Raw genomic sequence first — 24,064 nt, forward strand, 5'->3', positions numbered from 1 at the left:
TGTGAGTATTTGTTAGTTATTTAAGACAAGAATGGCACTATGATATTGACAAAATTGTATATAATGGTATGACTTCATATTATCTGTGTAACATTATTTAACAATATAGTTATTTTTGCCATACAATTTATTTATTATTATTATTATTATTATTATTATTATTATTTATTTATTTCTTTGCAAAAATGTAACTACATCATCACCCAGCTTTTGTGTATTGTTGGATATATAAGTATGTTCAAGTATATCTGCATAGATACAGTATACAGTATACTTGTGTAGAGCAATACAGTACTATAAAGCATATCCCAACTGCTTGGTTGCTTGAATCCTAAAATATAAACTATTTTATCACTCACCTCTAATCTGTTAAATTCAACTATAAGTCATGAAGATATTAAGTTTCTTGTCTTTGCTTCTTGATCAAGTGATGAAAGTTTCTGAAACGTTTCACGTTTTTGAATCTTTTTAAGGTCAGTGGAACATAAGACATTTAAAAGCCATTATCGCCAGGAAGCCACGGGAACTTCAGAAGTATTTTTGACACAGTCGTGAGTCGTGATGTGTCAAGAAACAAGGTCAAAGACATTCGCGTGGAACAGAATGAGCCGTGGCATTGTTCCTCTGCAGGGCTGTTGGGTGGCTTTCATTATTCTCAAGGACGCATAAGTGTAGACTTACCCAGTCCATTCAGGTGTTTCCCATTTTTCACACTCTGCTGCTTAATGTTGTATCCTTTCTGCTGTGTGAGAGAGATAGAGAGAGAGAGAGAGAGAGAGAGAGAGAGAGAAAGAGAGAGAGAGAGAGAGAGGAAATATTCACATCAGTCTTATCAATCACAGCATTACTGACTTTCTGTCTGCTTGCACTATTCTCCAATTGATTTAGCCTCTTAAGACCCAGCACAACATTTTAGGAATTTTTAATTTTTTTTTTTTTTTTTTTCATGTCATTGCATTGTTTAGAGCAATGAAGTTATACTATATCCTTGGTAGAGGACATTGGGACTCAATAAAAAAAGAAAAATAAAAAAGACATGAATGAACAAGCATAGGCAAAAAAAATTAAATCACCAATACATTTTTAGTTTTCCCGTTTTTTTTTTTTTTTTTGTTGTTGTTGTTGTTGTTTTTGTTTTACCAAACTTTGTATATAGATCATTCTTAACTATGTTATAACAGAATGATTTGATATACCAATATCCTTTATGCAAAATGTGTGTAAAATGACCATAAACAAGTTTTATCATTATATATAATGTATCTATAAACTAAATCTAATTTGCATATTAATGTGTTTTTGGGGCAACATGTAATGAAAAAAGAAGTGTACTAATGGGAGTAATAATAGACAATATTTTAATATTATATAAGAGTTCATAGGAATACTGAAATATAATTTATTTCCCTATTCATTAGTTGTGTCTCCCAAAATGCATAATAAACATGTTTTTAGTGCCGGTGTCCTCATATGAGGACATGTATGAAATCAACGTCCTGTTTCATAAGAGAAAGTCATATTTTGATCTGAAACCCCATAACATTTTCCTGAGGTGTTGATTTATGACACACAAAAATTAGTCAGATTTAAATGGTAATTACAAAATATTATTATATTTCCATAAGAGTGTCACTAAATTAATATCAGACTTATCTGAAGACCAAGGAAAGGCAGTAGTCATGGTGAAACATCCAAACATATAGTATCTCTGAAAAGCCCTGAATGTGCTCTGTACAGGACATCCAGACTGTGGCATGTATAGTCTCAGATAAAGTCACTAAAATATAACGTCTTCATTTGTGGATGCAGACTCTCAGGAGGTTAGGATATATAATGAGAGACTTCAGTGGTCATGAATGCAGAAAAGGTGGAGGCACATTAAATATGCTTCTTCCACTTCAACATGAAACCAGCTGTTCCATTCCTTGCTGTGCAATGCTTGCAAGGTAGCATTTCTATGCTCTAGAAAAAAATAAAGGCTGGATCTTAGGGACAGCAAAGAAACTTCTTCTAAGAACCGTTTTTCTTGTGGTTTTGAGTTTACTACAGTATATGGTTTTTCGGATAGTTCTTAGTTGGATAGTTCTTGAATTGTTCATGCAAAAAATAATTTGCTCATCAGTCATCATTGTGCTGTTCCAAACCTATATGACTTACTTTCTTCTGTTGAACACAAAAGGAGATGTTTAGCAGAATGTTCATGCTGCACTTTCCATATCAATCAATCAAGCATATAAAAATAGAGAGAATATAAGAACCATTACATCACCATACAGTGAGTAGTCTGCACAATTTATGCACTTAAATGGATTTGTGTGAGGAAACATTTTATTGAAAAATGTCATACCTCATTTAAATCTGATGCCATTACTAAATGAATTATATTTCAGGGATTTAGTGAATTCAGTTAATTCAGGCATTTAACATCATTGACATCAAACCCTTTATGTTCTACAGAAGAAATGTTATACAGTTTTCAGAATTCTGATAGAATGAATTAGTGAACAAATTTTCATTTTTGGGATGCACAAAGCTTTCCATGTTCTTTAGATCAGCATATTGGTTTCTGAGTATTATTTCTTAAACTTAGTAAATTTTTACTCTTGTATAATTCCATAAAGCCGATTGAAATACAGTATTTTTAAACAATTTTTAAAGAGATAGTTGACCCAAAAATGACCCAACCCCAAAGGCGTTTTTTTTATCATAAAAGAATGATGATGATTTTTTTTTATAACATATGAGATTTTTGTGCCTCTTATTATTAGTTGTTTATTTCTTAAACTTTGACGCTTCAAAAAGTTGATAAAGACATTGTAAAAATAATGAATTTAACATTTTTAATACACATCTTCTTAAGAGACACCCTATGTGTGTGTTTTGATCAATCTTTATATGTGAATAAAAGCCTAAATTAAATATGTTATTTGGAGGGACAGATATTGCATATTTAATTAAAACATATCTTCATTGTGTTTCAAAGATGACCATAAGTCTTATGAACTTGGAACAATATAATACAGATTTTTTTGAACAATCAGTATACAAGCATTGAGTTTTGATTTGAAACACAAAGTTTAAAGGTGCTTTCCACTATTTCCACTATTTTATTTGTGTGTGTGTGTGTGTGTGTGTGCGTGCGTGTGCGTGTGCGTGTGTGTGTGTGTGTGTGTAACCACTTGGTCTCAAATGTAAAAGTTTTGAGATACACTAGTGCAGTGGTTCTCAATTCCAGTCCTCGCGCCCCCCAGCTCTGCATATTTTGCACGTCGCTCTTTGTTAACACACCTGATTCAGATAATCCGCTCGTTAGAAGTGGGCTTCATGCATGAACTCTGTTCCCATTGACATGGTCCCTACACATTGTTCATTGCTCCCTTCTCCCTGAGCAGGGGAGATCTGTTGAAGTTTACCTCACTTTGAAACATTCATTCACGGATTTGCACTGCACAATGTATTCACACATGGACAAGTGTGACATCATATACCTCTGTAAATAAATATAATTTAAATTCACGTCTCGGACACTTCAGTGCACTTTGAATTGAACATATATGTTCGCGTCGAACTGGAATCATGGCAGAATATCCTGTGATGTCCACTTCGCAGGGCACTTATGTTCAAATAGAACAAACGTCTGAAGCCATAAGGGAAACATACAAAATGTGCAGAGCAGGGGGATGCGAGGACCGGAATTAAGAACCTCTGCACTAGTGAGAACACAAACCCTTTCTTCTTTTAGGTGGAACTCACATTACCCAGCTTTTCTACAGCCTTCAGTTACAAATTAATGCCTGAGGACTCTGGCTTTCCTGAGCTACATTCAAAGTAGAATACTCTGGCTGGGTGAATGGATATTGTTGCTGCAGTTGCTAGGAGAGGCCTGCTCATGCTTGGTGTCTTCACAAGGGCCTCACTGTCTTATTGTTCACAGTAAAGACATGGAAGTCTGAGGAAGGAGCAAATCTCTTTAATTTCAGCCTTACACACACCTCTTACAACCTAGAAGGAGAATCCTGTGTGTGCAATAATTTTGGCTGTTCCTTACACACCCTTTGCAAACAAAACCAACAGAGGATTTTTGTTCACCTGCAAACAGGTGAACAAAACATCAATGTTTTCCTCTGAACAAGCCCTCAGGCCTGACATAAAAAAGGAAGGTTTATTGAGATGTAATTAATTGACTTTATTAATTGAGTCAATTAATTTACTTTATTATAAAGGGATTTGTATCCTCTCATTGAGAGAGAGGTTTTAAATAGTATTATAATCAACAAAGCACTGAATGCTCTCCTTTAATTATGGAATGGCCCTCAGTCCATTAAACATGGACTTCATATATCTTTATTATGTGGTGAAATGTTTCTTAAGCCAGTCAATATGTATCAGTATGCCTGTGATTATATAGACAAGGCAGGCACAAATAAACCAACTAAATGCTGAACAATACAGAATATCTCTAGAATTGTGAATGGACAAAACAGCATATATTATATAGAATAGTACAGTATAGGACATTATAAAAGTGATGATAATGATTAGAATCACTTGAAAGCTATAGGAATGGAAGTCCCACCTTTCATCTTAGGGGCCAATCACCTTTTAGACAGGGACACTGCCTGATAGTTTACAATATAGAATACACGTGTGTTAGCTGGACCAGTGAACTTGGATGCCATATATGATAAAACAATTTAAACTGTTTAACATCATATTATATGTAATAGTATTGTAAAATAATGTCAAATTAATATTAATTATAAATCACTATATAATTTACTGTAAACTGTAAAACTAAAATTTATTCTATCTACTTGATTTCTATATATGCATGATACATGACATATGATTATATTTCATAAAAGTAATGTTATTTCTTCTTATTTTTTGTTATCAGTAATGCACATCAGGAATTATATATTGTTTTGTGTTACATTTTATATTATTGAGTTTTACTTTCTATTGTGGCACCTGTTGTCCCTTCACAAGAGCGTGACACCTGTATTATTATATTGGTTAATAGTACATTTTAATATTATATTATTTAATGAAAGATTCAGATTGTGAATGTCACAGTTTCTGTTAGTTTGGACCCTTTGCCTTAGTTTGTTTGTTGTCATGGGCACTCATTATGTTCAGCTGTGCACTTCATTCACCTGTATTTAAGTTCTCTCTGTTTCAGTTCATCTGGTCTGGTCACATCAACTCTACCCTGTGTTTGTAGAATACGTGTGTGTTGGATTAAAAGACTTTCTAAACCTTCTTCTTCATCTTTGTGTGTTTATTGGTAGCGTAGTGTGATAATGAAGTTATATGCAACCCTGTGACACCGGAATCTGTAAAACTGGACAATTTCTGGTGAATCTCTGCAAGGTTTTATTTTTTTATTTTTATTTTTACAGTAAATTTGATAGGATAATTTTACAGTGAATAACATAATGAAGCATATTATTTGTAAATGTATTATGGTATAGTACTATAGTTTCATCTAGTGCAGTATAACGTATTAATGTAGAGAAGAACAACAAGCTCTCTGAAATCAAAGTTGTCCTTTTGTCTGTCACAAGGGACAGAATACAGACCACAGCCAAGGCAATCTGGCATCACTAAACTTTGAGGCGAGCCAAGTGTGACCTCCTCTAGAATGCATCATTGTCCTCCAAGATGGGCTGGATGCCACAGTGCCTCACCTGTAGTGTCCAGTTTCTGGCCAAAATGATTGTTTGTCCTTTTTGCTTGTGGCCTGTTCTGATCTTTCATGTTTTATTTACGCTGTTCAGAACGCACCCCTGTACTGGAAAGTGATATTGAATTCTCACACATAAGTCACAAACAAAAAGGGTGTTTTTAATAGATTTTGGTCCCACTTTGCTGCTCTAGTTTCAAGGTGAGGGTTCTCAGTTTTCCTAGACAACACAAACAATTAGCAGAGGCCATGAAGTAGAGAAGCAGCCTGCTAATTATCCACATAACCTACTAGAAAGCATGGGCAGGGATCAGCACTCCAGTCCTCTGCAGGGTCCTGTATGTTTTTATTTATAGTAAAAAAAGTATTGTTCTTTTTTATTACATGTGTGGCACAGTTCTTCAGATTCCATGGTCTTGATCCATTGCATGGGCCTGAATTTGAATCTAAATGTTGCAATTAAACGGACATTTATGGGCTCCTCAATGATTATTTCCTTACACAGTTAAACATTTTCCATTCCCCTAATGGTCATTATGTGTTTTATTGGCAGATAAGACCTGGTAAACTACAAAAGATCAGAGCCCATCTTCTGGTTTCCTGTTGAGATGAAAGTAAGTGAAAATGGTGATAAATTTTGAGCTGCTCGTGGGCCATTCTATTAAACTGTACATGAGTTTAGTCAAGTGTGTGCACTTATAGTCTCAGCCTTAGATGTCATGCCCACTGACCATTGGATGAACGTCTGAGGCATATGGCACATAAAAATGGAAACACCTTACAAGTTTCGAAGTTGTCATCTGATTGGTTGAATTCTACAAAATTTTCGGGAGACGTGTGTATCACGTTCTTTAACACTCTGCCTGGAAACAAAGATGTCGTGACGTCAAACCCCCTCATGGAAAAACAAAGCTGTCGTTTTATGACTCTGATCGTGCTTATTAGGATCAACTAAACACTAAGTTTTGTTTGTATGTTAAATATGTAAAGTTTGTGGCATAAACTCCACGTTATTGTTATTGTTATTATGAGGAAATTCCCACGCCCCTAAACATGATGTGGCACAGAAAAATAAAATAAAATAAAATAAAATCATCACTGGTTGCTTTACCTGTCAGCCGTATGGCCTTTTGGGTGGTCCTTGGCCATTCAAAGTGGCCATGGTTCCCAGACCTTCTGCTGTCATTCTGAAGGTCTGGCTATGCTAAACTAGTGAACATATAACTAGAATACGCTCATCCTTGTGCAAACCAACATCAACACTACTCGCTCATCATAGTCATAACTCATAATAACCCAGAGCAGGTTTTCTTTTTACTTCTACTTCAATGTGGAAAAATCTAAAATTGACGCAACTACATCACAAACAAGAAGTCATTCAAGTATTTTGCAGGGTTTTTCAGCTAATGCACATGTTCTATAGTACAGTAAACAAACAAGCGATTGGGTCTTTTAACTGTAACGTGGTACTTTTATTTATTATAACTTTGAATGTAGGACATATAATTAAGAGTACATCTGTTCTAAAGTAGCTGTTCAACAACTGACATTTTCAAACAGTGAGATTGACGAGTAAATTTTTTTTAGATGCAATATTTTTAGTGTGGGTGCCTTAAAAGGAACACATTTAGAGATGAAGATTTTCAGTTAAGACTGTTGTTGGACTTTTGAAATATTCGCAGAGAGTTTGCATCTCTAAATCCATCAAAAAAAAAAAAATGCAGGCAAATAAACAAAAAATTACAAACAGTATGAAAAAAAAAAAAAAAAGCCAGCATCCAGAAAGCTTCCTTCCTATACAGGGCTATAGTTCACCCAAAAATTAAAATTATGTCATCATTTACTCACCCTTCAGTTGTTCTAAACCTTTTTCTTTATTTTGTTGAACTCAAAAGAAGATATTTTGAAGAATTTTGAAAACCAAACAGTTTCGTGAAAGAAATTCTTACATGTTTGGAACAACGTTGATCACAAGGGTGAATAAATGGTGACAGTTTTCATTTTTGGGTGAAAGTGACGTGACATACAGCCAAGTATGGTGACCCATACTCAGAATTCATGCTCTGCATTTAACCCATCCAAAGTGCACACACACAGCAGTGAACACACACACACTGTGAACTCACACCCGGAGCAGTGGGCAGCCATTTATGCTGCGGCACCCGGGGAGCAGTTGGGGGTTCGGTGCCTTGCTCAAGGGCACCTCAGTCGTGGTATTGCCAGCCCAAGACTCGAACCCATAACCTTAGGGTTAGGAGTCAAACTCTCTAACCGTAAGTCCACGACTTTGAAGTATCCCTTTCAAAGGATATATATGAAATCAAGTAGATAGAATAAAAACATAATAGAGAGTGCTAGTGTTAGAGGGTCAAGTGAAAGTGTATGGCTACCAACATTCTTCAAAGTATCTTCTTTCACATTCTACAGAAGAAAATAAGTCTTACAAGTTTCGAACAACACGAGGGTAGGGTGAGTAAATGACTCAGTTAGTTGAAAGGGAGTTGATTTTTTTTTTTTTTTTTTTTTTTTTTTGTAGCTTTGAACATCCTTAATCCAGGCTACAGCATAACTTAATATTTACTGTTTGACCAGAAATAACCATGAAAATTAGCATTAGATCACAGACAAGTGTTAACACAGCCTGCCCATCTCTGGATTTAGAGCAGATGGTCCTCTCACCTGATCCTTAAATGAGATAATTTCTTGGCCATATATGTGAAATACACACTACTGACATACAATAATCTATGTAACAGGAATAACAGTTTTGCCCTTTAGTCATTTATAAAATTAGCATATTATGTTTTCAAACCTTATATGTTGGCCTTATGTTGGTGCATAAGATTGTTTTATAGTACACCACAGTTCTTGAATAGAATTAAGAAATAAATTATTTTTCCAATTTACCATTTGCTGATAACGTTCAAAGGCATCTTCACATTCGGACTGATTGTGCCACCTGGTGGAAAATCCAGTACTACACATACTGTAGAACAGAACATAGCCTCATATGCTCAGTTTATGTCATGCCCCACATATATTCCTTCAACATTGTGCTTCTACTATTCATCAAGTAAAAAAAAAAAAAAAAAAACATGAAATAAGATATATTTGTTCTCCAAAAATATTTGATGATCTTTGTCATAGTGCAGGCATATATATATATATATATATATATATATATATATATATATATATATATATATATATATATATATATATATATATATATATATATATATATAACCTGAACTATGACAAACATCATCAAGTAATTTTGGAGAACACACACACACACACACACACACACACACACACACACACACACACACACATATATATATATTATTTCATGAGCCAAAAACAAATCAGCTGTGCTATTTAAGCTCTGAATGAATCACAACTGTTTCAATTACAAAGCTCTGTAGGGATTTCTGTAAAGAAAAGTGTTTAACTCCTTAACTTTATTTGAATCCTACATGCAATCCTACATGGGCTGATTTTGATCAACAGTTGATATGTTACACTCGGTCAGTTGTATTCCCATTCAATAAGCAATTTATTATTATTATTTTTATTATTATTATTATTGTTATTATTATTATTATTATTATGAGAATAAAAATAACTTAAGACCTTTTTTTAAATCTAAACAGAAACATTCAGATTTCTTTTTTTCTTTCTTTTTTTTTGTCATCAATTAACCTACAATTGCATGTTGGTATTTGTGTTTTAGGCCTGTAGTCAACTGTGTGAGAGGAAAACATTACAATTAACATTAAAGATCGAACCAAAATAATGAAAGTGAAAACAGATTTGTGAGCAAGTGGTTAGAGACCCATTCGAATCTAATAGTGCACACATGCTCGTCATCATCTAATAATTACATACATTACAAAGTTTTCATTTTCAATTTTGAAATAAACTACAGTATAAGTTTTAATAGTAAGATTTTCCTTTTTTTTATGAGTTAATTTTTATTGAGAGTCTTATAGGGTTATACAGTTTTAGCAAATATATCTTTCTTCTTGAATATCTGAATAGTCTTCCTTTTTACCTAGTTTTCTTGAGTTGCCCCGATTAGTTAATTTGGTTTCACCTGTGTTTATAAATTATCTTATTTGTCTATATTAGTTCTTAAGTCCTGTGTTCTCCCGGTTCCTTTGTCTGCTATTGTTTGTATTTTCATGTTGTGCTATCTTTGCTCCTGGATTCTTTCTGTTTCTTATGTGGACATATTATTAAAGGACTGTTTTTGGATTATTCCTGCATCTTGCGCTTTTAGCACTAAACCGTGACAAAATAGCAGACCCTCAAAGTGAGTAATTATAGCTGTGTTTTTTCTTTTTTTGTTGTTTTGTTTCTCCCCTCTCCTGGAATGGATATCCCAGCCATCCAACTCCTGTGCCTGGAGCAACAGGACCGTTTGCTGGAGGACAATACCAGGGATTTTGTAGATCTGGCATGCCTTACACACTTCCCTGACTTTTCGCTCAGCATATTCTATCACAACAGCCTGAGCGAGCAGTGTAAGGCACGCCTACCATCGAACGATCCCTAGGAGGATTTTGCCGCTTTCGTGGAGTGAGTTCTGGAGAGGAATGGACTGTGTTTCTCTGTATGCCCAGCTGAGGAAGACATCTCCAGCCCCACTCATAAACCAGAGACTAAGGGTGAGCTGCATCTGGTTTCTGGACATTATTTAGAGAAACTAATGGACATTTCCCAAATTAACTTAATAGATTGGTTTGGGGAGGTAATACCCAGTTCTCCCGTGTCTCCTCTGGTTCTGCCCAGCTCCTGTTCTCCTGTGTTCCCTCCCAGCCTCCCTCTCCCGCTGCCTCTTATACCAGTCAGTTCTTCAGCCCCATGGTGCTTGTCAGTCCCTCAGCTCCAGCCCAGTCTCAATCTGCAGCAGTCTTTCGGAGCCCTTCCTCTGCCTCGGTCGTCTGAGCCTTCATCTCTGCCTTGGCCCTCCGGTTTCCTCACTACTTTTTTTTTTTTTTTTTATAAATTCCATAATTTAACCTAGTGTAAAGGACATGTTGAAAGCAAAGTAGAACTTCTGTGATCAGTGCATTCTATTGTATGGATTTCGTATATGTATTTTCTTCTTTTTTTTTTTTTAACACAAGTACAGTAATTCTTGATAATTTGTACAGTCAGTTATATACATACACACCAGTATGAAAGTATTTAAAATTATTTTTACACTTCATAAATAGTGGAACATTAAAGGGTTAGTTCACGCAAAAAATGAAATTTATCCCATAAATGAATCACCTTCAAGTCATCCTAGGTGTATATGACTTTCCTCTTTCAGACGAATCCAGTTGGAGTTATATTAAAAATCTTTCAAGCTGTTTAATGCAACTCAGCGGGTGTTGCATGCATCCATCCAAAAGCAGTTAAGTAAAATGTGCCCATGGAGTGAAATGAAACCTACACTAATGTTGAAAGAGAGATACAGTGAGAGAGAGAAAAGGAGAAAGGGATTTATACTTTAAGAGTCCTTCTTATAGTCCATTGATCAGAGACTCAAGAAAATCAAGTACTTGGGTAAAAGTACAGATACTTATAATAAAATATTACTCCAGTAAAATAAAAGTACTCCTTTTTCAATTTTACACGACTGAAAGTACAAAAGTACTCCTTTATGTACATAAGTAAAAAAGTACTGATAGATACTGATTTTCCCAAAATAACCACTATATGGAGTCAAGATATATTCTTGTTGTTGATATGGAGTACTTTGACGAGAGTGATGTAGTAATGTTCACTGAGAGAAAACAGATTTGACCATCTGATTTGAAAGTGTTTTTTTTTTTGCAGAACATCTCAGTTATATATGACATGAGAAGTTAGGAAGAACATTTTAAGGAAAATAAAATTATATTTTCATAATGATTTTTTTTTCTTCTCAAACCTTGTCTGTGGTGTAAAAACACCCCTGGCCAAATGCCCTCAGAGGGCATCACTTCCTTTGATAATTACTGTAGTTACCTTGTTCTGAACATCACATCCTTTCTTTTTTCCCCCAGATGTAATCTTTCTAGGTGGTTGAATAAAAATATTTGGACTTTATATCTAAAAATTACCTAAACTTAGCACCAGCAAGCTTGTTAGCTAGACAGTTAACATCAGCTATATTTACAATATTTACTTATTTTCAGTATGGTTATGAATAAACATTCATATCTGTCTACTCAGCTAGTTAATCCAAACAATATAAAAAAAATTGTACTGTTGATAAACAATATAAAAACAGTCATCACATAGGCGTAGCATTGTAATAAAAAGCTTAACTTTATGGCAGCGGGGAATTTGAACGTGCATGAGTTATTTTATTTAATCTGTGGCACATCTTTTATTTAATCTGTGGCACATCAACATAGAGACACTGATGTTGATGTGCCTGCATTCAAGCACTTCAGTGGGCTTAAATAGATCACCCTTCACAGCAGATTTAGGTCACAAACAACTGACAGTTTTGACATAAATATGATTTTCAGTTACAATAATTAACCCTAAAATTTGACATTAGTAATTTACTGCGAGCGTGCTCACAAGATCTTTCGGTTCTTACTTGTGAATTCAGTTCACTGGAGACTCACACTAAATGGTTCATTTGAATCAGTGAGTTGTCGACTCGAGAACAGCTGCAGTCAGATCATTCTAATTCGTGAATGAATCGTTTGGCACGATTTGCAAACCGATTTAAAAGGTTCATTGAAAAGAATCAGTTTGTTCGTGAATCAGACACCGCTTCTGCGTGTCAAAGCACGTGATATAGCCTATTATAAGGAGTAACGATATATTTATGAAATGTAGTGAAGTAAAAAGTATGATCTTATGCTTTGGAATGTAGTGAAGTAAAAGTTACTCAAAATAAAACTACTCTAGTAAAGTGCAGATACTTGAAAAATGTACTTCAGTACAGTAACGAAGGAAAGCTACTCAGTTACTGTCCACCACTGGAAAACACAAATGTAATAAATTGAAAATTATAATGAAACAAAAAAGCTAATATTAATGCTTTCCTTTTTGGGAGTATAATAGCCTAACACGATACATAACTACAGGGCCACACAAACTTTAAATTAGCTGTATCATTGGAATTTAATTTATCACAAAACATTTATCACTGTCCTCCAGCAATGTTGAACAATAACATTTGAGAAAAATTTCATAAATTAATATATAATATAACAATAATTTTTGAATATTAGTTATTGTAAAATAAGCCCAGTGTAAATTGAAGATGTACGAAGTAAGATTCCAAGACTACAGTCATAACAATAACCTAACCTACAAAAAGTATCATATAAAGTGGGTCGCCTCATCAGGGTGGCCACCATGTTGAGATCATATGACCTGCCTCTCTTTTAATTGTTGAATAAATTAATCATGGGTGATAAATACAATGTAATTGTAGGATTTTTTTATTTTTATTTTTATTTTTACAAAGGCAGTGGTAACTGAAAACTCTTTCGCTTTGTGCTTCATCCACACCACAATATGTCAGTCTAACATCACCACACACAAGCAAAAATGACTTTTAAACTAAAAATTTACAATCAGATCATGTGACCCTTCGATAGCGGTGCACGCACGGTCCATCGCTCTGCTCACTTTGTCAAATACTCTACAATCCTGATAGCAGATTTCGAACCACTTTCTATTTACTCCATCATGAGTACTTCAATGGTCAAGGACAATTGGAAAAGAGTCATTGAGCAATCGCCAATAAAGAAAAAAATTCAAAGATTCCACCATCACTAAAGAAGAGCTCAACGGCGCCATTGCTAACTGTATCAAGCTAGCACTTAAAGAGCAACAAAGTACTTTGGATTTGGTTGTGGCCTCGACAGTGAGAGATGCGATAGACTCTGTACTGACCCCGGTTTTGTGTGACCTACATATGGACATACTAGCGACCAGCAATTCTGTAAAAGTGCTAAAAGCAGAAGTTGAAAAGCTAGCCATAGCAGCGAAACAGACACGTGAACGGGTCGATTCTGTTCAAGCAGCTGCACGTGTGGATAGGAGAATAGTCACGAACCTGAGAAAGCAGCTAGAACAACTTACTGATAAAGTGACGAACATTGAGGACAACATACAACTGGTGGGGTTACCAGAGGGGGTGGAACGCCTCGATGCAGCCAGCTTTCTCAGAGATAATCTTTCCAAGTGAATTCCTGCACTGAAAGGACGCGATATTGAGATTGAGTGGGCTCATCGCGTCTATGACGGAAGAAAAAGTAACTCAGAGCGGCTGCGTACTCTTATCTTTTGTGTGCTGAGATGGCAAGACAGATCGGCGATCCTGAAGGGTGCACGACAGGCATACCCGGTAAAATATATACGCAGGATAATGTCACGCTGCGGTTTTTTCCCGACTTCAGTCCAGCCATATCTGCAAGGAGAAGGAACCTCAATCCAGCCCTTACTAGGATGACAGCACTGGGTCTGCAGATGTTTCTCATCTATCCGGCGATAATTAAACTACGACACAACGGTGAGCAGATGATGTTCGATTCTTCTCAGAAAGCAGAGGATTTTATCAGCTCACTGCCACAGAAGAACGCATCTTAACTGCCCAGGAGAGGAGAATAACATAGTGGACATGGACACTTAAGTTTCTGGTGTGATCTTCTATCCTGCAATCTCATCTAGTGACTGATAAGCTTTGAATTTGTTTTTGTTTTTTTTAGCTAATGGAGAGAAGGTTTGATTACTAGTTCTTGACACTGGACTTTTGGGGGACAGGTTTTGCATTGGTGTGGATCGGTAAAAATTTTTTTTTTTTTTTTTTTTTTTTTTATGCAGACCTATATTCTTGGTAATGTGCAGTCTGTTTTGGTTCTTGTTCAAAGTTATTTGTCGTTCCTTTTTCTGTGCTACTTTTATTTTATACAACGGACATTAATATCTTTATTTATTTCATTTGAATTTTAAAAGGATTGCGCACTCGGGTGGTTTGGCATATAGAGTTACTTTAAGGAGATCTCATTTTGTGTGGGATTGGATTGCGCCATCTTCTGGTCAGCCATCTGTTTCCTCGGTGTGTGGTGAAATTGTTGATCGCATTACAATGCCTTTTTCTGTCAAATCTGTTTGGAATCGGGAATTATCTGACCTTAATTTATCTGTTGTCTTGGGAGAAAGTGTGGTCTAACCTCAGTTTAACCTCTAAAACCTTGGCTCATCGTCTTATATATTTCAAAGTCATTCATGGAGCATTTATAGTAACAGAGTGTGTGGATGATATCTGTTTTTGTTGTTTTGGTGTTTTGTGATGTTTGTTGTATGTATAAAAATAAAAATGTGATCACACAAAAAAAAATGCATCTTTAAAGTGCCCCTATTATGCCATTTTTACTGTTCCTAATATTGTTTTGGGAGTCTCCTGCAGTAGGATTACATGCATGCAAGGTCAAAAAACACTTTCGTTTTCTCAAAATATGCATTTAATATCACCTCATTTTCCAGTGATTCTTCAGTGTCTCTAAACACCTCCTTTCCGTGAGCCTGCTTTGCTCTAATTGGTCAGATGGCCCAGTCTGTTGTGATTGGTCTACGGCATACAGCGGTGTCTGTAAACGATACGCCACAATAGTTCTGTATTATAAAACAAATAGTTATGGTCCTTGATTCTGATTGGTTGAGCTGTGTGCAAAACTGCTGTAAATTACTCTACAAACACCTTTGATTATGTCTGTGTGTTGCTTGGCAACCAATTTGTTGCAAACCACAACCATTTCTGAGGAACTACATTGTTTGGCAGAAGAATAATGTTTTTATTATCATTACACTTTATTTACTCTGTTTAATTTTGTGAAACCTTACTATGTATATGGAATAACCATTTTATAAAATCAATAAGCCACGTGAAGCTGTGGTTTACAGTGAATTTATAACAGCTAAGGGAGGTTTAACAATGCCCCTTAGCTGCTATAAATTCACTGTAAACTACGGTTTCTTGGGGTTTATTGCTTTATTTTGAATGCTCACATCTATTATTTATCATACTTACAGGTTCTGATTCAGTGGAGCAGCTGGTCCAAATAAACAGGATACTGATCCATCTTTCAACAGCAAGCATTTTGTGAATCCCGCACTGAACTCCCCGAAATTAGAGAAGCAGTCGTCAGTACAATGACGTGTTTGTGGGCGGGGTCAAGTTGTTCAGGGCCAGCCAACGTAGAACATATGCTCACATTATGCAAATGTGTTACCCCGTGATGTGTAGCCGTCACAGAAGTGGGATTTGAATTACTAATGACTTGTTTAGGCTGTACAGAGTCGATTCTTTATTTTGGGAGACAATAACTTTATTTATCGTGCACTTTCAGCTTTAGAACTTTGCAGATTGTTTACATTCACATACAGCTACATTACACACTGCATGAAAGGCAGTATTGGAAATGGCATAATAGGGGCACTTTAAAATATAAGCCTACTTCAGTTCATTGATTACAACAACATTAAATAATACTTTAAATGCATTAGAGATTAGTGCTGTCTCCGATAACCTTTCTATGAATCAGAAACTGTCCATGTAGAACATAAACACCTGTTCTTTTAGAGTTAAAGAGTTAATTATTTTTAGCTCAACTGTTGGATCATTTAGAAAGGATTTTGTCTGATTGGTCTAAACTTCCTCAGTAGGTCTCTGGCACAGGAGGCATTAGCACACCTTGACATCTCATTTAGCAGTAGGGCAATCACACACAAGTGATCTGTTCAGGAGTTGGCTGATGTAGCTGTATTAATCCTGATCCTAGACCAGCTTTGTTGTTAATCATTATAATTTAGGAGCAGATATGCTTGCACAGTATGCATCATATTTGTTGTATACTTTTTGTCAAACTACATAGGTAAACCAAGTATTCTATGCATAAATACACACAAATTTGCATAGGCAGAACTGTTAGCACTAGTAGTAGTGTGGTAGTATGCGCTTACAAATACAGCCATGGTTAGCAGAGATCTAATTGGCTTGGATTGAAACCAATCATTCCATATTCACTTGTGATTGAGTAAGCTTTGTCCAGGTGTGTCTCATCGCACCCATGAATGAAATGCCACAGCAGAGATACACACTCCAGTGGAATAAAGCTTCTAACAGGATGAACACGGAACAAAGTTTTAATTAAGTCAGTTGAGTTTACAAGACACAACAAAACAGAGCACTTCACTGCATTAGGTTTATATTAAGAATCACAAATGTTTGCATGACTTCTCTTACAGTTAGCACTCAGTTCAGCAGCCTGATTGAAAAAAGTGAAAGAGGGGTCTTGTGATGTGAGGGTCTGTAACTGCAGGGTCCAGGTGAGGTATTCAGCTCAGGCCAAGTGGCCCAGAAGCTGGCAGAGAGGATGAAATTACAGCTCTGACAAGCTGACATATTTAGCTCTCTTACTGAGCACTGCTTTCTGTGCTGCACCTCAGACATTACTGAAGAACTCACATTCCAGTGGACTATCGAAACAACAATCTGCTCAAGGGGTGTCAGCATTCTTGCATTGCTTCAAATATGATTTTTTAGGTAGAATATGATCCACCATGAACAGTATGAAATGACTGTGAACCTTAAAATAAGTCTATATTTTGACCATTTACAGTATGCTGAATTGGTCTGGTACCATTCTGCATGTGGGACTTTCCTTGTCCTGAAGAGGAATTTGCAATCTCATTGCTAGACTATTATCGTCTGCTTTTAGATAGTGTGCCTTGCAAGTAAATTAGTACTACTCCATAACCTCTTCCCTGCTGCTAGACTCAAGGAAAAAATATAGGGGTGTTTCTTTATATGAACCCTGTAGACTTTTAGACAATAAACTTCTTAATCTGAACCTGTCAGTTGTCATTTATGAACATTTTCATCAAAGTGTCATGTCCACCACATCTTACATTATGTATTTTCATTCTGTGATGAAAATGACATTAACTTATACCATTTTATCTATCCTAACAGATAATTGCATCATGTTTTCACACTTTCTACCAAATTTGATCAAATTACTTTAAAATTTACTTACTTATTCCTGTAATGTTTCATATTTCATCTAGAGCTCACTGACAATGCTGTTTACTTACTATAGTAAACAGGTGCTGTATATTAAAAGAAAAATGTATTAGGAACAAAACGGCTGTTTATGGTGCAAGTTATGCCATAAACTGTTGGTCAGTGATTGTTAATACATCAATCAATCAATCAATCAATCAATCAATCAATCAATCAATCATGTTAAGTGTTATCCCGTAGCTAATTTTACACAATGATTACAAAATTTGTCTAAAATTTTTTAATTTAATAAACATTTTGCCTTGTTAAACAAACTATTATTTGTAAGGGTGTTTTTTTTTTTTTTTTTTTGTCTTCTGGGGTCTGAAATGGAGGAATTTGGGTCAATAATAGTAATTAAACAATATTTTGCTGAATGTGTTTTTGTTCTGGCACAAGGACTGTCATGGATAAATAAAGATGACAATAAAACCACCAGTAGGTGGCAGCAAATCCCTGTTTTAATAAATTATTTATTGAATCATTCAAATTAAACGATTTGTTCAAAACAGCTGATTCAATTAGAATCGAAACAAGTGAATGGATCGTTGGATCACTGGCTCACATGATTCGTTCAAAAACAGATTCATTCAAGGAATCAAACACCGTGTTGCTCTACACTGTTGCATAAAATTATTAGCATATTTATGTGCTGATATTCAGAAAAGTAGCATACATTGCTTGTGCAATGAATATAAAAAACAAAACAAAAACTCATACATGGGTATTTTTTTTTCTTTCATTGCTTGAATTATAAGGGCATTCTATTGGGATTCATCGCGCAGTGAATGCTTCTGGACTCTCAAGAAGTTTTTTGTTTGTTTTTTGCAAAGTCGATGACATACTCGTCAGCTCTCCTATCATCTCTCAGTCCCTCACAGTCACACATACAGCACAATGACATTATGTCAGGGGAATGTCTTTAAATTCTAATCAAGGAAAAATCCATACCTTCTGTTTTCTTTTTAAAGAATTTAAAATTTGTGTTTTCAAAAGAACCATTTTGCATGAAAAAAATGACAGAAACTTCAGCTTGTGCGCAACTTGGCCAGTCGCCATTATTTAGTTTGTGAATGATCATAAATAGAGAATTTTAAATTTTAATTTGCACATTAACTTTTCCATAATACATAACATTATTAATCTAAAGGGGATGGTTAGGGGGGATGCTTGTTTCATGGGGGGATGCTTTTTGTCATTTTTTTTTTTTTCCACCAGGGGGATGCCATCATCCCCTTGATTCGATACCTGTCTATATGCCTGTACAATACAACAAAGTCCCTTATCAATGATGTGGATCAAGGTTTATTTAATTCTGACTGTGACTCCTCCCTGATAAATCTAACACTTGATTGTACAAGCAAATGGCTCAGACATAGGTAATCAGAAGAGGCTCCTGTATCCTATAATACTCTAGTAACCCTCTCTACAGCAGCTGTCACTTGCAGAACTGAGCAATGAGTCAACTTCACTCGCCACCACTCCCTCCATCCACACCTTCCCAGCATGCTGTTCTCCCCATAGCTCAAATATTTGTTAATGTTACTACTTCAATACTTCACTGGTTACATATCACCCAAACTCTCATAACACCAACAATGGGCTTTTGGGTTAATCCGAAACTTGTGAAAACTAGAGCAATTTGGTTTTAAATGGTATGAAAAACTATGATGTAAAATGTCAGCAGCATTTAAAGTGCCCTGGATCAATTGCATTTAGACATTTTAAACAAGTGAAAGCATTGTCATAATGTTGACTTCTATAACAAAATAAGTATTTTTTTTTCTAAAATGTGCATTCACAATAAAGTATTTCTTCTGGAAAACACATTCATAATTATATTTAAAAAGGTACTACTGTACATATAGCAGTACCTTGAATATTTGGTGATGATTCTGATGTAAACAAACCATAAAAAGCTCTTAAGACACATCATGTTCAAAACAAGTCATGGCCTGAGTCATCCAGTCTACAATAACTAAGTTACTGTTTAATAAAAATTACAAAAGCATACTTACTTTCTTGCCATAGGACGCCCCCATGCTGAGACTTTGGGGTGGGATGAGGTTGCTGTCTGTCCAGTAGGCCCAGACTTCAAAGATTTCCTTATGATTCCAAACTCTACTCCTCTCCTCGACTGGAGCCGTGTCCACTTCGGCTCCACCAGGGAGGGAAGGAGGGAGGGAGTCGGGTGAATTGAGAAAACTCTCTCACTCTCCCTGGCACCTCGTCAGCAGTGGGGTAGTCCAGGGAAAGTGACTAGTTAGGTTAGATCATAATGAGTAGGTTTTTCTGAGATTTTTGGCTTGACAAAAAGGACCAGCTTGTAAGCATGAGATAGCTATTTTGTCATCATTGGTTTAGCTTTAAACAAACTGAAATAAAACTGAGCGTGTGAGTCATGGTAAACCAGACCATCTGTGGCACCTGTTACTCTACTTTCCTTACAGGACTTATCCATTGCAAAAAGATTATGCTAATTGTCAGTGACAGAGTAGGAAGTCTTGGTAAAGGCTCATGGTTGGATGACCTCGGAATAACTGTCAGGATTCAGGGAAGGGGTCTGATTTTTGCTGGCATTATGAAGGCATGGGTGGTCTGCTTTGTATTTACATTAGAGGAAAACAGTAAGAACAGTGTTGTAGTCACTTAGGGAATCCTGCCACAAAAGGAACACCTGCCATTGGAATTTACATTATTGAGTATTATTTTAAAATATATTAGTGTAGTCAGAAATTTGCTGCAGAATGAACAGCAGAAAGATGTAATAGTAATTTCACAGTAATTTACTACACTTCTTTTACTGTGAATTCACACTATAAAGTCTTTAACTGTGCCACTGTTAAATTTAAGCTAAATTTAGTAGTTTACTACTGTAATTGTCACTATAAGTCACTATAATGGTGATTGGTGATCCCATTTGTTTGGGCTCTTTGACTTTGCATATTTTCACAATTTTAACAGTGTAATTGGCCTAGTTTGATGACATCACAGAGGCATTCTGAGCTGATAATCTAAGGTGGAAAAATTGATTTGAGTTTATGTAAAATTTATTTGAGCTTAAATGATATTCATTTTCTGTTTAAATTTATAAGTATAATCTGAGATGTGTTGGAATACAATTTAAAGCACTGATTTGTGTTGGTTTTGTGTGTGTGTGTGTGTGTGTGTGTGTGTGTGTGTGTGTGTTTATTGTTTGTTTGCTTGTTTGTTTTGTTTTTCATGTTGGCATTTCAATATTATTGTATAAGCTTAACTTTTGTTGCATAATATATTTCAAAATGTACTTTATCCCTGATGGCAAAGCTGAAGTTTCAGCAGCCACTACTCTAGTCTTCAATGACACATGCTTCTTCAGAAATCTTCAATGACACATGCTTCTTCAGAAATCATTCTAATATGCAGTTTTCTTATTATTATCATTGCTGAAAAGAGTTTTTGTTGTTCATTATTTTGTTGTTCAGGGGCTCGAGCCCCTGCCCCAATCGCCAGCGTGAAAGAGCTCATTCGGTGTAATATAGGTCCCCCCGGACCACGATTTCTGACCGAGAATCATGAATGCTAACGAGGGGGAATGACACTTTTCCCCTGCCCCTCCGGAGGTCTGTGCACACCACTGCTCTGCAGGACAGTGGGTCAGCAGGAGCAGGGTTGAAGTCCTATGATCTAAGCCCAGCAATGCAAAAGGTCAATGGTGATTTTGCCCAGTGCAGAAACAAACAGAGCATTACTGCCATCTGCTGGTGATGCATAAACACTCCAGAAGCTTAATCAAATGATTAGCCTGTTCTCTCTGTACAAGCGGTTGGTTGTTCAAGACATTCTGTAAGCAACAGAAACACATACTTTTATAATTAATTAATTAGCTAAGGGTTTACCCTCCAGAGCTTTGAAGAGAAGAAGGGAGTAGGGGGGCAACAAACTCACAATTCTGTATCAAAAACACAATTCTGTATCATCTTCCTGAGCCAATTAAGGAGGCACCATCATCACACAATTAAACCTGAGCAAAGAATAATGGGAGCTAAGTTTCTATCAGCTGTACCCTTCAAAATCATTCTGAAAGCCCTTTGAAATGGCCATTTCAGTGTGGTACCCTTTTTCTGTTGTTGTTTATGAGGGATACATTCATTTTCTAACAGACTAATTCAATATAATTAGTCGTTTTCAGTTTGTTAAAATGAAACTATCCAAACAGGTCATGAAAAACATCCTTAAAACAAAGTTCTTAAAATGTCCAGTTGAAAGCTGTAAACCAACCTGCATGAAATAATTTCATTTGGCAGACGGTTTTATCCAAAGTGACTTACAATTGAGGAATACAACAACTGATGTGTGTGTTGAACATTAGAAGAGAGAGAGAAAAAAAGAAAAAAAAAATGTTATTGCCCGTCCATTCTGTATCCAGCCATTCATAGTGCCAATTTACTTTGAGAGTCAGCAAGACTTAAAGAAAAGTTATTTTTCTTTCAGATAGCATTCACCTCTGCAACAATGCTTTCCTCCTTAAATAGAATTACATCAAGTGGACATATTACATATTTCAAAAAGAGGACAAGAAAACATATTTCCCTGTGAGACAGGCCAGTACACAGTACTGAGGTAAAAACAACTAAATAATAAAGGTCGTATCATATTTTTAATAACATAACTTAATATGAATGAATGAATGAATGAATGAATGAATGAATGAATGAACGAATTAATATTATCATTGCAAGTCAACATGAGTTAACGCAATCAGAGACAAAATAATGTCTCAAGTCTTTTTTAGAAAGACTGACAAACCTTGCTTTCACTTAAGTTGAATAGAAACTTTCAAACAGCCTCATATTTATGTAAGATGGAAAAAATAGTTAAAATAGTTATGGTCATTTAACCATTGATTAATGTCAAAGTTGAAATATCGCTTTTCCCAAAACTTATTGCAGATGCAAAACTGCGGGACATGTTTGGTAAAGATCAGTTGCAGGTTTAGGCCTATTAAAACACCTGGCTTTTAGCAGATGATGTTAAATGGGGAAGATGATGGGGAAGTCGTGGCCTAATGATTAGAGAGTTTGACTCCTAACCCTAAGGTTGAGTCTTGGGCTGGCAATACCACGACTGAGGTGCCCTTGAGCAAGGCACTGAACCCCCCAACTGCTCCATAGGCACGGCAGCATAAATGGCTGCCCACTGCTCTGTGTGTGTGTGTGTGTGTGTGTGTGTGTGTGTGTGTGTGTGTGTGTGTGTGTGTGTGTGTGTGTGTGTGTGTGTGTGTGTGTGTGTGTGTGTGTGTGTGTGTGTGTGTGTGTGTGTGCGCGCGCGCGTGTGCGCGTGTGCACTTTGGATGGGTTAAATGCAGAGCATGAATTCTGAGTATGGGTCACCATACTTGGCTGTATGTCACGTCACTTTAAATCACCTGTTTTCTACTCTGTTCTCACATACCTTCTTCTCCTCAGATGCATTGACTAAAGAAACAGTCCATAATTGGCTCTTTGCTCCACCGATAAGGACAAAAATCCTTTCCCTGCCTTTGCTTTGCTGTATTGAGAAAAGTCTTTTGTTTTGTCCTTTGGAGAGGAAGGATTTTTGAGTCCACTAGAATATCATTCATTAATCTGTAAATTTCCAAATGCGGAAAACACGAACGGAATCGCGGAATCCAGTCATCCAGTTGACTTCATGAATATTACTTCATGAGTACTACTACTACTACTAAAAAGAAACAAACATTACTTTTTAAGGAATAATTACACAACATTTGTTCCATTTTTTTATTTTAATAGTAAATCTTGTTTGTTTACTAAAAATACAGTTTGCTTAATTTCAGTAATTAAAAGATAAATTAAATGAATGTTTTATGCCTTCATTTGATAACCAGAATAATGTAAATACACAGAATTTCTGAGGGGGGGGGGGGGGGGGCATTCCATAAGGCAATTTTAAGAAAAAAATGAATAAATTAAGTTGTTTTTATGCATTTAAATATTTAGACATGATAAAACACAGAATTATGTAACAATAAAACATATGGTGAAGAAAAAATAAAACATTTCATAGGGCCCTAAACATGTAATTTTTGTTAAACTTTTAATAAATCGATGTGAAAATGTATAAGCTTTATGATTTTAATTAATTAGACATGCCTTTTGATTAATACAATTTATGACATCCAGAAAAATTCAAATGGAAAAAACAGAATTTGGAAAAAAAAAAAAACGGATTGCATAGGGTCCTATAAATCTGAATCTTTTGGACGCATTACGTCTCTCAGTTTAAACATGCCTGGTTTGCATATCTCACCTTAATACAGAGTTTTG

The 24,064-nt window shown here is 35.8% G+C and overlaps 1 protein-coding gene across 1 annotated transcript in view; it reads right to left on the reverse strand.

Moving 5' to 3' along the window:
• Positions 1-19,917, reverse strand: part of LOC109056150 (protein FAM107B-like) — a 31,713-nt gene extending 11,796 nt beyond the window's left edge. Inside the window, exons 1-2 of the mRNA XM_019073376.2 lie at positions 19,775-19,917; positions 682-742 (exon numbers count right to left, since the gene is read on the reverse strand). Coding sequence (XP_018928921.1) covers positions 682-742; positions 19,775-19,798 — 85 coding nt within the window. The 5' untranslated portion in view covers positions 19,799-19,917. The remainder of the gene's footprint in view (positions 1-681; positions 743-19,774) is intronic.
• Positions 19,918-24,064: the final 4,147 nt, after the last annotated feature.

This window comes from Cyprinus carpio, chromosome A11, assembly GCF_018340385.1.
Source record: "Cyprinus carpio isolate SPL01 chromosome A11, ASM1834038v1, whole genome shotgun sequence".
Taxonomy (NCBI): domain Eukaryota; kingdom Metazoa; phylum Chordata; class Actinopteri; order Cypriniformes; family Cyprinidae; genus Cyprinus; species Cyprinus carpio.